General features: G+C 37.1%; 1 protein-coding gene across 2 annotated transcripts in view; it reads right to left on the reverse strand.

Annotated features, from left to right (window-relative positions):
• SWAP70 (switching B cell complex subunit SWAP70) overlaps positions 1–14,323 on the reverse strand; it is a 78,386-nt gene that overhangs the window by 14,901 nt on the left and 49,162 nt on the right. For both annotated transcript variants that reach the window (XM_053899997.1, XM_053899996.1), the window contains 4 exons: positions 7,970–8,197; positions 5,643–5,789; positions 4,408–4,516; positions 2,067–2,248 (listed from right to left, as the gene is read on the reverse strand). In XM_053899997.1, coding sequence (XP_053755972.1) covers positions 2,067–2,248; positions 4,408–4,516; positions 5,643–5,789; positions 7,970–8,197 — 666 coding nt within the window. The remainder of the gene's footprint in view (positions 1–2,066; positions 2,249–4,407; positions 4,517–5,642; positions 5,790–7,969; positions 8,198–14,323) is intronic.

Here is a 14,323-nt window from a genome sequence, read left to right on the forward strand (position 1 = left end):
TAATTGTAAGTGTGTATACTCTGCTCCAGCACTCCCATCTCTGAGAATTTATTCTAAACACATACAGTAAAACCTTGGATTGTGAGTAACTTGTTCTGCAGTGTTCCGCAACACAAGCAAACATTTCTAATAAATTTATTGACAAATGAGCAATGTCTTGCAATACAAGTAGTACGTGATGCCAAACATCACATGATCATGAATGAGTCAATGGTTCTCGAAATTCACTTTGAGAAACAAGTGTTCTGTATTACAAGCATGTTTCTGGATCAAATTATGCTCACAAACCAAGGTTTTACTGAATTATTAGAACGTGTATAAAATGATACAGGTACAAAATAATTCCCTGTAGCATTGCCTATTTAATCAAAAGAGTAAAAATAACCCAAATGTTCATCAACAGGGGACTGGCATTGTTTTCTTCTCTTTCTGATAGTCCATTATTAATGTGTATAGATGTTACAGAATTTTGCATATTTTTTGTTCTACAACTTTACTGAATTTATTAGTTCTAACAGTTTTTTGATGGAGTTAATAGTTTTTTCTATATATAATATCATGTCATCTGCAAATAGTGACAATTTTACTTCTTACTTTCCAATTTGCAGATCTTTTCTTCTTTTTCTTATCTAATTGCTCTGGCTAGGCCTTCAAATACTATGCTGAATAAAAGTGGTGAGAGTAGGTGTCCTTCTCTTATTCCTGAGCTTAGAGGAAAAGCTTATGATGTTAGGTATGGGCTTTGTATGCATTTATTATTTGAGATACATTCTCCCCACACCTGCTTTGTTGAGAGTCTTTAACATAAGTCAATGTTGAATTTGTCAAATGCTTTTCTGCAAATATTGAGATGATCATATGATTTTTATCTTTCATTTTTATAATGTAGTGTATCATACTTATTAGCAAACAAGATTAAAAAATGTGAAATGAGACATAAAAAAATAAAATACTGGGGAGAGGAAAATAAAAATGTTGAGCTTGAGAATGGGATCAAACTTAAGTTATCAACTTAAAACTGTTACAAATATAAGTTGTTATATGTAAGCTTCATGGTAATCACAAGGCTAAAACCTATTTTAAATATGCAAAAGATAAAGAGAAGGGATATAAACATAGCACTAAAAGAAGTCATCAAACCATAAAAGAGGAGAGCAAGAGAAAAAAGGAACAGAGAAGAACTACAAAAACAGCCACAGAACATTTAACAAAATGGCAGCAAGTACCTATCAATAATTAATGTAAATACACTAAACTCTCCAATCAAAAGACAGAGTGACTGAATAGGGTTTAAAAAAAATTTTTTTTAATGTTTGTTTATTTTTGAGAGAGAGACAGAGTGTGAGCAGGGGAGGGGCAGAGAGAGAGACAACACAGAATCCGCATACAAAGCAGGCTCCAAGCTCTGAGCTGTCAGCACAGAGCCTGACATAGGGCTTGAACTCATGAACCACAACAACATGAGTTCAGACACTTAACAGACTGTTAACAGTCAGACACTTAACAGACTGAGCCACCCAGGAGTCCCCAAAAGTATTAAAAAATTCTTTGTGAGTCTATTCAGAGGATATCAGCACAAAGTGTGGCATTTCCATGGACTGCAAAGGGAGAACCCCAACAGAAATGAGGGGGCTTATACTGTGAGCATCTCCCATACTCCAGGGCATAGGTGCTACATAGGAGGACACAAAAGGGTCTCTAATCTTGTCGTTAGCAGGTGTTCACTGATGGAAGGCAGACAGGCTCAAGTGCCCATACACTGGGGACCCACTACCACCCCAGAACCATGATATAACTGAGCAACAAGGTTTCCCAATGAACATCAATTATTCTTGTTGTTTTCTGGTCAATGAAATGTCTTGCCGACCTGAGATCCTCATACTTCCAAGGCTGGAAAAACCAGATTATCTCACTTAGTAACCTAGACACACTTCCTAAGAAAACAATTTACAAAAAAAATCTCTCTAAAATTGCATGAACCTGGTCTTGGTAGAACCAAAGCTTGTAAGTAAGGAAGCTGTGGCTCCTGCAATGAAACAGAGCGCCCTCCCTCAGCCCATTCCCACCTTCCTCACGGTCTCCAGCTCCTGCTGCTTATTTTCGTTGGCAGTCTGGAGCTCCTTCATCTGTCGCTCCAGCTCCTCCTGTTCAGCCAGCAGCTTCTTCCGGAGTTCTTTCCGACGTTGGCGGGCTTCTTTATGTGGTGGGGGGCTGCCCAACTTCAACAGATGGATAGTAGAGTGAATGGCTATAAAAAGTGTAAGATAAAAAACGGAATATACTGTTTATTCTTTGTAAGCCTAACATAAACATGGCACATTGGGAAGAAAACCAGAGACCCAGTGTAGATTCTGATTCTGCCACTGAGAAATGGTGTGACCTTGAGCAAGCCACATAACCTTCCACAGAATCAGTTTCCTCATCTCTAAAATTAAAGAGATGATTTCTAGAGTCCCTTCCAGCTCTAAAATTCCGTAACTGTACATCTGTGCTTAAATAGATACTTGACTCGGGAATATGACACACATTTGAAGAACTTCAAATACTTTCAATTAATTCCCTTCTCTCTATTTCCTCAAAAGGCCAAATAAGAACAAGACATAGTTAGGGTTGAGATTATTAGTTCCTGATATCTGACTTGCTACCTGCTGGGTTTAGTCTGCCCCTTATCTATGCCTTATGAAACCATCTCCTTATACACTCCCTTCCTGAGATGGTAATAATAGCTACCAGTTATTTAATAGTTGCTATATGTATACCTTTTATATGCATTATCTAATTTTTACATATTTTCCTGATTGTTTGAATTATTTAAATTTAATTTTTTGAACAGCTAATACTCTCACATTGTTCAAATTCAAAAGCATAAAAAGATCTACAGGAAAAGTCTCCCTCCTATTCTTATCCCCAAGTACTGGGTTCCCCTCTCCACTTACCAACTAATGTTAACAATTTCTTCTGCATCTTTCCAGAGATATTTTAAGCATATGCAAATAAGGAGGTATATACACCTTCCACCTTCCTTTGACATAATACACCCTTCTGAGCTTTGGTTTTTTTCACTTAATTTATCTTGGAGAGATTTCCATTATCAGTACATCAAACATTAAACATAATGTACCTAACTCCACTGTGTTACTGTACCATAATTTATTCAACCATTTCACAATTAATGGATACTTAGGCTGTTTGCAATCTATCACAAACATTTCTGCAATGATGTGTCTTTTTTAAAATGTGCAAGTATAGGGGCACGTGGGTGGCTCAGTCGGTTAAGCATCCAACTTTAGCTCAGGTCATAATCTCACAGTTTGTGAGTTCGAGCCCCACGTCGGGCTCTGTGCTGAGAGCTCAGAGGCTGGAGCCTGCTTCAGATTCTGTGTCTCCCTCTCTCTCTCTCTCTGCCCCTCCTCCGCTAGCATTCTCTCTCTCTCAAAAATAAGTAAGTATTCTAAAAACATTTTTAATGTGCAAGTATATCTTCATTATCTAATTATTAGCCCTCACAAAAACCTTGAGAGGTAGGTACTATTATCCCTATTCTACAGAAGAGGAAAAACAGCTACAAAATTCCTAACTCAACTCAAGTGACCCAGGAAAGAGGACTTAAACCTAGGTGCACTTGCCTCAAACTCTTTAACCACATCGAAATGACCACAACTTTCAGTATAACAGTATTTTACTTATGTCCAAGAATACCATATTCGGAATCCCTTTTCAAGATTAAAAAAAAAAAAATCTCATTGGAAGGGCTGGGGGGCTCAGTCAGTTAAGCATCCAACTCTTGGTTTCAGCTCAGGTCATAATCTCACAGTTTGTGAGTTAGAGCCCCACGTCCGGCTCTACACTGACAGCGTGGAGCCTGCTTGGGATTCTCCCTCTCCCTCCCTCTCTCTCTCTCTCTGTCCATCTCCCACTTGTGCTCTCTCTCTCTCTGAAAATAAATAAATAAGCTTTTAAAAAAGTTATTAAATCAAAAGTTTGTGTTCTTGAGATAATTATTTGAAAGTAGTGATTTCTTGTGAAAATAACAAATCTTGAAAATTATTGAAATATTCAAAAGCAACTGTATTATTCCTGTTTTCTGTATTATTAAAAATTCATGATGATCACTTTAAAATTCTTCATAGTCCTTAAAATGGGAAATTCCATTATCTTTAAATAATAAAAGTAAAAAAAAGAAACCCTAAAATGTATAGTTTATAATTTTCCCACAAGTTCATTATACAAATGAAATTGATGAAAAATTTGGGACTTCCTTTCACTTTATTTTTCTTTCAGTTACTATGCTGCATATAGAAATAACTACAATGAGGGAACAATGCCTCATGAGATTAAAATGAGATTTAAAAATACAAAGTCAGAGCTCTCAAGTTATATCATGACAAATAATAAAAATTGCCTTACCCTGAATCCACTCCTGTTTCTTCTTCTTATCTGAGGCACTGATTTCAAAGGTTTTATCAAAACATTTTATGAGAAAAAGGCATTTCTTCCCATCTTTGTCAGGTAAGGACTAACAAGGAAAGCAAAATTATTTTTAATTTTATTTCTAAGCATTGAAATTAAGTTCAATCTTAACTATTTACACAAATCTTGCTGAAATTCAACATCAATAAAAAAAAGTCCATAAGAGCATATTTCTAATTTACAAAATACTGTCCTCTAGGCAACATTACCTATGGTAATAAATAACCCTGATTAGCATACTTCATCTGGACTAGGAGAACCACCAACACCTGATAGGGACACTATGCTTTGGCACAATGACTCTTGTACGTGAGCACATCCTTTATAGGAACCCTGGAAGGTATACCCACGTATTGACTCCAATGGGCTATGAGACTTCTAAGCCAGGGTGATTCCCACATCTGCCTAATGCAGATCCACTCTCTTTGACCTGGGATGTTAGTGCTAGCAAGCTGTAGCTCCTCTCCTATATCCTTATAAGTAGACTGGTATGGCCTATGATAATCTCGTGAGTATCCATGTGTAGTTGAATCTAAGAAGACCACTTAGTGGGCAGTGCAAACCCAGAGGCATTAATATATCTATACTATTTCATCCATCAAAATACACTGTCATTTATGAGTGAGATGTTAGGTATTTTAAATGTTCTTCAAGAAATACAAATATGGTGATAGTTTAGATATAAATTAAAAACTCAAAATTACTGTTCTTGAAGACTTCACTTCTTTACCGAATTAATATCTGGGAATAAAGTGTACTGAAAGTCACCCAAAATACTCAAAGGTAATGCTCCCATTTTCATTAGTTTTATTTACTATACTCAAAATGGCCCAGATGTCATGGTATATTCATGATTTCAAACACTGTCTTACTGAATAATTTTGTGCTTTCTTTTTTATGACTCCATTTTATTCAATAAGTGATTCCTTAAATGTACAAACAAATCTGATTTAATCCCTATACTTTTTCCATGAGATAGAAGATAAATTCACATTATAAAAAACTTTTGTCAGGTATCTCTGGTTTTTGGTTCAGAAACTATGGCAACTGTATGCCTATGTTATTTTAGAAATGTAAATTTTAAGATTCTTTCAAGACTCTGAAGTCTAGAAGGAATATAAAACACTTGGGCAGCAGGGGGCAGCAACAGAAAGAAGTAACAGTAGACTGACCTCCACACAGCAGTTTTCATCCAAGAGAATGTCTCCTTTCTTATCTTTCAGATCTTCACCCACATAATAAGAAATTATGTTGGGTTTTAGTACAAACCAGCGTTCAGTCCAGTTTTTCCGTCTATGGCCTTTTTTCATCATGTAACCCTATGAAAGATTAAATTTTATATAAATACCTGTTCTTTTTCTTATAAGAGCTGATATCTCTTCCTGAATACATGAATATCAGTGGTTCTTGACCTCTGGAGATCATGAACCCACTGAGGATCTATGAAGGCCAGGGGCACTATACCCAGTCAAATTCATGCTAATACACGCACACAAAAGTTTACACAGAATTCTGGGCATGCAGAGACAACCCCTCTAACTCCACCCCATGCTACATACAGAGAGTAGCCTTAGGACTCCTGGTGCTAAAAACATTGTGATTTTTTAAAATTCCTTATCTTTTAGGGATACCTATTGAAATATTTATAGATAAAATGAAATATCTGGGATTTGTTTCAAGATACAGGAGAGGCAAAAGTAGGAGGGTAGGATTAACTATGTGTTGGTAGTTACTGGGGCTGGGTGAATGGTATATGAGGGTTCATTATACTATTCTGTCCATTCTGATTAACACACACACACACACACACACACACACACACACACACACAAAAACCCTAACAGTGATTCTCAGCAAACTAAAACCTCAATCAATGAAAATATTAAAGTTGGCCGAATATACCTTTCAACCAATCACCTTCTGGCACCAACCTACCCTTCCTACCTGACCTCTCACTATTCTGGAGGATGAACTCCTCCAGATGAGCAGAAAGAAAAAGAACTGGACCAAGTAGTTAGGATTCTGGCTTCTATACTTTCACTTCTATACTTTCTTCCCACAAATCAGTCACAAAGGTATATAACTCATATTTTTACTTCAGCAAAATTATAATTATAGGCCAAAGCCCTTCAGGGTTGTCTGAGAATAGATGAATTTTAAATAGTAAATGTACAAGTGCTGATACCCTATAGCAGACTATTCATTATCATTATATAATATTAGCTTGACTGTATCATTTGGTTATTATACCAAGCTCTAATCATATTACTTGTTCAGCTTCCTCATCCTTGGACATTTAAGCAAAAGCTATCTCATACTGAAATTCATCTGTAGTCCAATTATCCTGCCATCCTGGTGGGCCTAGAAGTCCTCTTTGGACACAGACCATGTCTCACATCTCTTTGTAGCACCAAAAACCTATACAAATGAAACCTCAATTAATGTTTCTTGATGGGTTCAATTAGGGAAAAAGAGCAAAGACACAACTTCACCTACTGAGCAAATAAAGGACCAAAGTAAGGAAATCCCAAATTGGAATTATTATTCAGTATAATAATGTAAAAAATATGAAAGAGCCGCTAAAAAGAAAAACATGTAAATTCTATTTAACAATCATTAAGCATTCCATATTTATATCAGATGCTATGTAGGTCATAATCTAACAAGATAAATGCAACTTTGCTATATAAAGGTATTTACTCTAAAAATAAGGGTATTTCTCTAATTTTATAAAAATATATAGGGGTGTCAGGGTGGGTCAGTCGGCTAAGCGTCTGACTTCAGCTCGGGTCACGATCCCACAGTTTGTGAGTTCGAGCCCTGCATCAGGCTCTCTGCTGTCAGTACAGAGCCCACTTCAGATCCTCCGTGCCCCTCTCTCTCTGCCCCTACCCAGCTGGTTCTCTCTCTCAAAATAAAGAAATAAACTTAAAAAAATAATTAAAAAATTAAAATATGTAATCATATGCATACATTCATGTATAGAATCTAGTAGTAAATCCAATCAACAAGAAAGGAATAAAGAATAAAATAAAATTTACAGGAATCCCACAATCCAGGAGTAATCACTTTTAACATTTTGGTGAGCATCCTTCCAGATAGCCCTACACATATATATCACATTACATGAAAGGGATTACAATATACTTCCTGTTCAACAACCTGTTTTTTTTTTTTCTCTGAACAACATGCCATGAGGATCTCTCAGATCAACAAGTATGGATGTACACGTGACATGAAAGTACTTTAAAGACAGTTTGGAAATGTGGTCATTTAAACAATTCTTTCAAAATAGCAACTTCCCAATGCTTAAGTATACTTCAAAATTGTATCAGTAATTTTTCTTTAAGCCTAATACAAGACTGGGAAAATAAGAAACTTTATTCTTGTTCTAAATCAGTATAAAGGTATAAATGACTTATACTCAAATGAAAATGTCTTATTTCAAACATGTCAAAGTCTAAAGGTAAGGAGAAACACAGTGTTCCAGGACTCTTACCTGTTTCAACACATCTAATATAAGCTCATTAAAGACTTCATTAATTGCCATGGACACCGTCTGCCGATCCATGCCTTTGCTAAACTGTCCATTTCCAATAAGTTCAATCAGTTCCCACACAGAAAGACCATCTTTACTGTCATCAAAGTTGATTTTATAATGTTCAAATTGTTCCTGTTGCCAACCTCCTCCCATAGCTTCTGTAAGTTTCTTAAGCAGGTATTCAATCTATAAAAAGAAAAATTTTTAATTATTAATTCCTAGTAAAAAAAATAATAACTTTTAAACTTAGGTATGTATCTATGTTATTTACACTGATAAGGTCAACTTAGGAAATGTTCCTTTTTAGTTTCAAAATTGTATCTTTAAAAAATCATGATATTATCAGAGGAAAGGTATAGATAAAATGCCACTAGTCCTGTATTAACCTTATAGAATAAGGACCAAAAACTGAGGGGCACCTGGGTGGCTTAGTTGGTTAAGCATCCAACTTTGGCTCAAGTCATGATCTCACAGTTCATGAATTTGAACCCCCAAGTCGAGCTCTGTGCTGACAGCTCAGAGCCTGGAGCCTACTTCAGACTCTGTGTCTCCCTCTCTCGCTGCCCCTCCCCCACTCGTGCTCTGTCTCTCTTGCTCTCTCAAAAATAAAATAAACATTACAAAAAATTTTTTTGAAGGAATCAAAAACTTACAACCCTCTAATAGTATAGTATATTTGTATACTATAGCAGAACTAAAGCAAACTGTACACATACACTTAATTGATGTGGTTTGACTACTCTCTGTTGGATAAATAACTTAAATATATCAGAATATCGATCTTACTGAATTAATATGCAAGTACTAATTAAATAAGCATCTCAAATTAGTATTTACAACTTAGTCCCCAATTTATAAATTTCCCACGTAAGCCAATTATTTGAAATTTATGATGCTTCCTCCCATTATAACATTGACAATGTTGGAAACAATGGCCAAATTCCTACCCTGGGCTGAAAAAGCTTATTAAATCCTGAAAAACATACCTTTGTGTAGAACAGTAGAAAATATTGCTATTCAAATAACAGCAGGTAAACAAAACAGGCAATAATACTCACTGAATGAGAAACTGCTATCTTCTGGAAAGCCTGGGTTTCCTACAATGCTATCAAATTCAACACATCCAAAAATGAATGCGTCACCTCTACCTTCCAAATGGCTTTCCCTTCTATTATTGATTTCAGCTGGGAACAACACCATTCACCCATGTCAATTCTTGTTCCCTATTCCTTTATTCCAAATCAGTGATAAAATCCTACTGTTTCACTTCCCCAGATCAGTGCTTTTCAAACTGCAGGTTATAACCCAATATAAAATCAACTTATTACATAGTCACCAGCATCTTCTTTAATTGAATGAAAGTATTTGAGTTTACTCACAATAAAGACAAATGTTTTGTGGTTAGTTTGGTGTTGTGGGTATGCCTATGTGTGCTGGTCATGAAGTAATATCTTCCTATGAGTTATAGTCAAGAGAGAATGAAAAACTTTTTCCCAGACAATTCTCAAACCCATCCCCTCCTACTCCATCTACCTTGTTCAGGCCTCCCAGTTGGTATCCTTGCCTCCAGCATTGCTCCCTTGTATCTATATTCTGCCAGAGAAATTTTTTCAAAACATAACCTGAGCCTATCACCTCTCTCTCTATTTTTTTTAATGTTTATTTATTTATTTTTGAGAAAGAGAGATAGAGAGTGAGCAGGGGAGGAGCAGAGAGAGAGAGAGACAGAGAGAGAGAGAGAGAATCCCAAGCAGGCTCCGTGCTGTCAGCAAGAACCCAATGCAGGGCTCAAACTCATGAACCGTGAGATCACGACATGAGCTGAAACCAAGCGCTGGATGCTTAACCAACTGAGCCACCCAGGCACCCCTCACCTCCCTCTTTAAATCCTGTCCTGGTTCTCAAAGATAAAGGCCAAGTTTTCCTGTGTCCCTTGGTGACCACCATTCCTCCCTCCCATTTACTATCTCTAACATGTCCACTATGCCCACTGCAGATTTTACACACTTCACTAATACCACAGATCAGGGGTCTCAAGCTTCTTCTGTAAAGGGTTAGGTAGTAAATATTTGAGGCTTTGTGCATTTCTATTATAAGTTACTCTTTGTCTGGGTTTGTTTGTTTTTTACAATGCTTTAAAAATGTAAAAACTCTTCTTAGCACATGGGCTAAACAAAAACAGGCTACGGGCTACATTCAGCAGTGAGCCATAGCCATAGTTTGCCAATACCTGTCATAGATTATAAATTTACCCATTTAACATACTTTTTTATGCTTCTATGCCTTTCCCCACCCTGTCCTCTCTGTCTTGAATATCTCTCCTCATTTCTGCATCAAGCTAAATGGTATTCGTTCAAATTCTGTATTGTCTAGGATATTCCTATTCAAAGTGAGGTGTGAACAGCAGCATCAGCATCACCTAGGTTGTTAGAAATGAAGAACCTTGGACCCCACCAAAGACCCAAAAATCAAAATCTGCATTTTAACAAGAACCCAGGTACTTCCATATGCACATTAAAGTTTGAGAAAGCACTACTCTAGTAAAACTGCTCTGACCAACCCTAATCCAGGTTAGGTGTTCTTTTTTTTTTTTTTTTTTTTTTTTTTTTCCCAAAATTATTTTGAGAGAGAGAGACAGAGGATGAGCACAAGCAGGGGAGGGGAAAAGAGAGAGGAAAAGAGAGAATCCCAGGTAGGCTCCATCCTGTCAGTGCAGAACCCAATATGGGGCTTGAACCCACAAACAGTGAGATCATGACCTGAGCTGAAATGAAGAGTCAGATGCTTACCCAACCTAGCCACCCAGGCGCCCCCAGGTCAGTTGTTCTTCTATGTCACTCCACTTAGCATATTGTACTGAAATTATCTCTTAATCATTTGGATTCCCACCATTTTCTGAATTCCTTATAGACGGGACCATGTCCCACCTATCTTTGAATATCCAGAACTCAGCAGCATACCTAGAATGTGGTAAAGCTCAATTACTGTTTACTAAACTGAAATAAACTAAGCTAAGCCTCAATTTTCTCATCTATGAAACGGGCATAATAACACTTATCATATAGAACTACTATGGGGATAAAATGAGACAAATACTGATTATTTTGCACAGTGTCTGACATGGTAGGTAGTCCATCAATGTTATTTCCTTTTGTACTGAGTGGTGCATTATTCAAACATTTAAAATGACATTTAATTTTTTTATTATTTTTTTAAATTTAAATCCAAGTTAGTTAACATGTAGTGTAATAATAATTTCAGGAATAGAACTCAGTGATTCATCACTTACATTTAACACCCAGTGCTTATCCCAACAAGCATCCTCCTTAATGCCCCTCACCCATTTAGCTCTCCCCCCACCAGCCAACACCCCACCAGCAACCCTCAATTTGTTCTCTGTATTCAAGAGTCTCTTATGGTTTGTCTCCCCCTCTGTTTTTATGTTATTTTTGCTTCCCTTCCCTTATGTTCATCTGTTTTGTATCTTAAATTCCACATATGAATGAAATCATATGGTATTTGTCTTTCTCTGACTTACACATTCTAGTTCCATCCACATTGTTGCAAATGGCAAGATTCCATTCTTTTTGATCACCAAGTAATCATCCATTGTGTATATATACCACGTCTTCTTTATCCATTCATCAGTCGATGGACATTTGGGCTCTTTCCATACTTTGGCTATTGTTGATAGTGCTGCTATAAACATTGGGGTACATGTGCCCCTTCAAATCAGCACTCCTGTGTCGTTTGGTTAAATACCTAGTAGTGCAATTGCTGGATTGTAGGGTAGTTCTATTTTTAATTTTTTGAGCAATCTCCAAATTGTTTTCCAGAGCGGCTGCACCAGTTTGCATTCCCACCAGCGCTGCAAAAGGGTTCCTCTTTCTCCGCATCCTTGCCAACATCTGTCATTGCCTGAGTTGCTAATTTTAGCCATTCTGACAGGTGTGAGGTGGAATCTCACTGTGGTTTTGATTTGTATTTCCCTGATGATACGTGATGTTGAGCATTTTTTCATGTGTCTGTTAGCCATCCGGATGTCGACTTTAGATAAGTGTCTATTCATGTCTTCTGCCCATTTCTTCACTGGATTATTGGTTTTTTGGGTGTTGAGTTCGATAAGTTCTTTATAAATTTTGGATACTAACCCTTTCTCCAATGTCATTTGCAAATATCTTCTCCCATTCTGTCAGCTGCCTTTTAGTTTTGCTGATTGTTTCCTTTGCTATGCAGAAGCTTTTTACCTTAATGAAGTCCCAATAGTTAATTTTTGCTTTTGTTTCTCTTGCCTTTGGAGACATGTCAAGTAAGAAGTTGCTGCAGCCAAAGTCAAAGAAGTTGTGCCTGTTTTCTCCTCTAGGATTTTGATGGCTTCCTGTGTTATGTTTAGGTCTTTCATACATTTTGAGTTTATTTTTGTGTATGGTGTAAGAAAGCAGTCATGTTCATTCTTCTGCATGTTGCTGTCCAGTTTTCCCAGCACCATGTGTTGATGAGACTGTCTTTTTCCCTTTGGATATTCTTTCCTGCTTTGTCAAAGATTAGTTGGCCATATGTTTGTGGGTCCATTTCTGGGTTCTCTGTTTTATTCCTTTGATCTATGTGTTTGTTCTTGTGCCAGTACTATACTGTCTTGATGATTACAGTTTTGTCATACAGCTTGAAGTATAGAACTATGATGCCTCCAGCTTTGGTTTTCTTTTTCAAGATTGCTTTGGCTATTTGGGGTCTTTGCTGGTTCTATACAAATTTTAGGATTGTTTGTTCTACCTCTGTGAAGAATGCTGATGTTATTTTGACAGGGATTGCTAAAATTACATTTGAGAGAGGCACCTGGGTGGCTCAGTCAGTTAAGCATCCAACTCTTGGCTTTGGCTCGAGTCATAATCCCAGGGTCTTGGGATTAAGCTCCACATCGGGCTCTGACTGAGCATGGAGACTGCTTAAGATTCATTCATTCATTCATTCATTCTCTCCCCCCCCCCCCCCCGACCCTCTCTCAGGATTCCTGGGTGGCTCAGCCAGTTAAGTGTCCAACTTCAGTTCAGGTAATGATATCATGGTTTGTGAATTCGACTCCTGAAATCAGGCTCTATGCTGTCAACACCAAACCTGCTTTGAATCCTCTGTCCCCCTCTGTTTGCCCCTCCCAACCCCTCTAAAAAAAAAAAACATTAAAAAAAAAAAAGATTCTCTCTCTAATAAAAATAATAATACCAAAAAAATAAAAATGTAAAAATAAATAAAAGAATGCTCAATTAAATTTACCTATAATTTCCACTGCATAAAGACTCTGTAAATATTTTGACAAATACTAGAGGAAAACACAGAAATAGTAAGTCTAACTTGTTACAGATAAGATTGTGAGTTAATTTTTCTTTCTCTCCTTTGCACTTCTACTAATTTGGCTATAAAGCTGTTTGTGAAATAACATATTTTAGCAGAAAAAGAATGCCAACAATAGCAAAAACATGCTTGCAAAGAAATGTACATCCACAAAATATCACAAAGTCAAAAAATATCAAGAGTTCTAGTAATTAAATTTGATGAGACACTATAAAGTCTTCTAATATGGAAATTATCTAATCTCCTAAATCAAGTATATAGTAAGTAGTCAACAAATATTTACTTGTTGGAGAAAAACACACTTAGGTCTTTCCTTTCCCTTGTTGGAGATATAACATCTACTGTTAAGTTTATCAGATATTATTATTTTCTTGGTTTTTAAATAGAAGTAACAAGGATCAGGGGTGCCTGGGTGGCTCAGTCAGTTAAGGGTTTGACTTTACCTCAGGTCATGATCTCACGGTTTGTGAGTTCAAATCCCACGTCAGGCTCTGTGCTGACAGCTTGGCGCCTGGAGCCTGCTTCGGATTCTGTGTCTCCCTCTCTCTCTGCCCCTCCCCCGCTCGCATTCTGTCTCTCTCTCAAGAATAAACAAACATTAAAAAGATTTAAAAAAAAAGAAGAAGAAGAAGTAACAAGGATCAGGGCACCTGACTGGCTCAGCTGGTAGAGCATGTGACTCCTTATATCAGGGTTGTGAGTTCAAGCCCCATGCTGGGCATAGAGCTTACTTTAAAAAACAAAAACATAGGATGCCTGCATGTCTCCACTGGATGAATGTGTCTCAGTTGGTTGAACATCAGATGCTTAACTTTGGCTCAGGTCATGATCTCACAGATTGTGAGATTGAGCCCCGAGGAGGGCTCAGCACTGATAGCACAGAGCCTGCTTGGGATTCTCTCTCCCCTTTCTCTCTCTCTCTCTCTGTTCCTCCTCTGCTCTTGTGCATGCTCTCACGTGCTT

Source organism: Panthera pardus, unplaced genomic scaffold (assembly GCF_024362965.1).
Source record: "Panthera pardus isolate Hobbes unplaced genomic scaffold, ASM2436296v1 HiC_scaffold_12, whole genome shotgun sequence".
Lineage (NCBI taxonomy): Eukaryota > Metazoa > Chordata > Mammalia > Carnivora > Felidae > Panthera > Panthera pardus.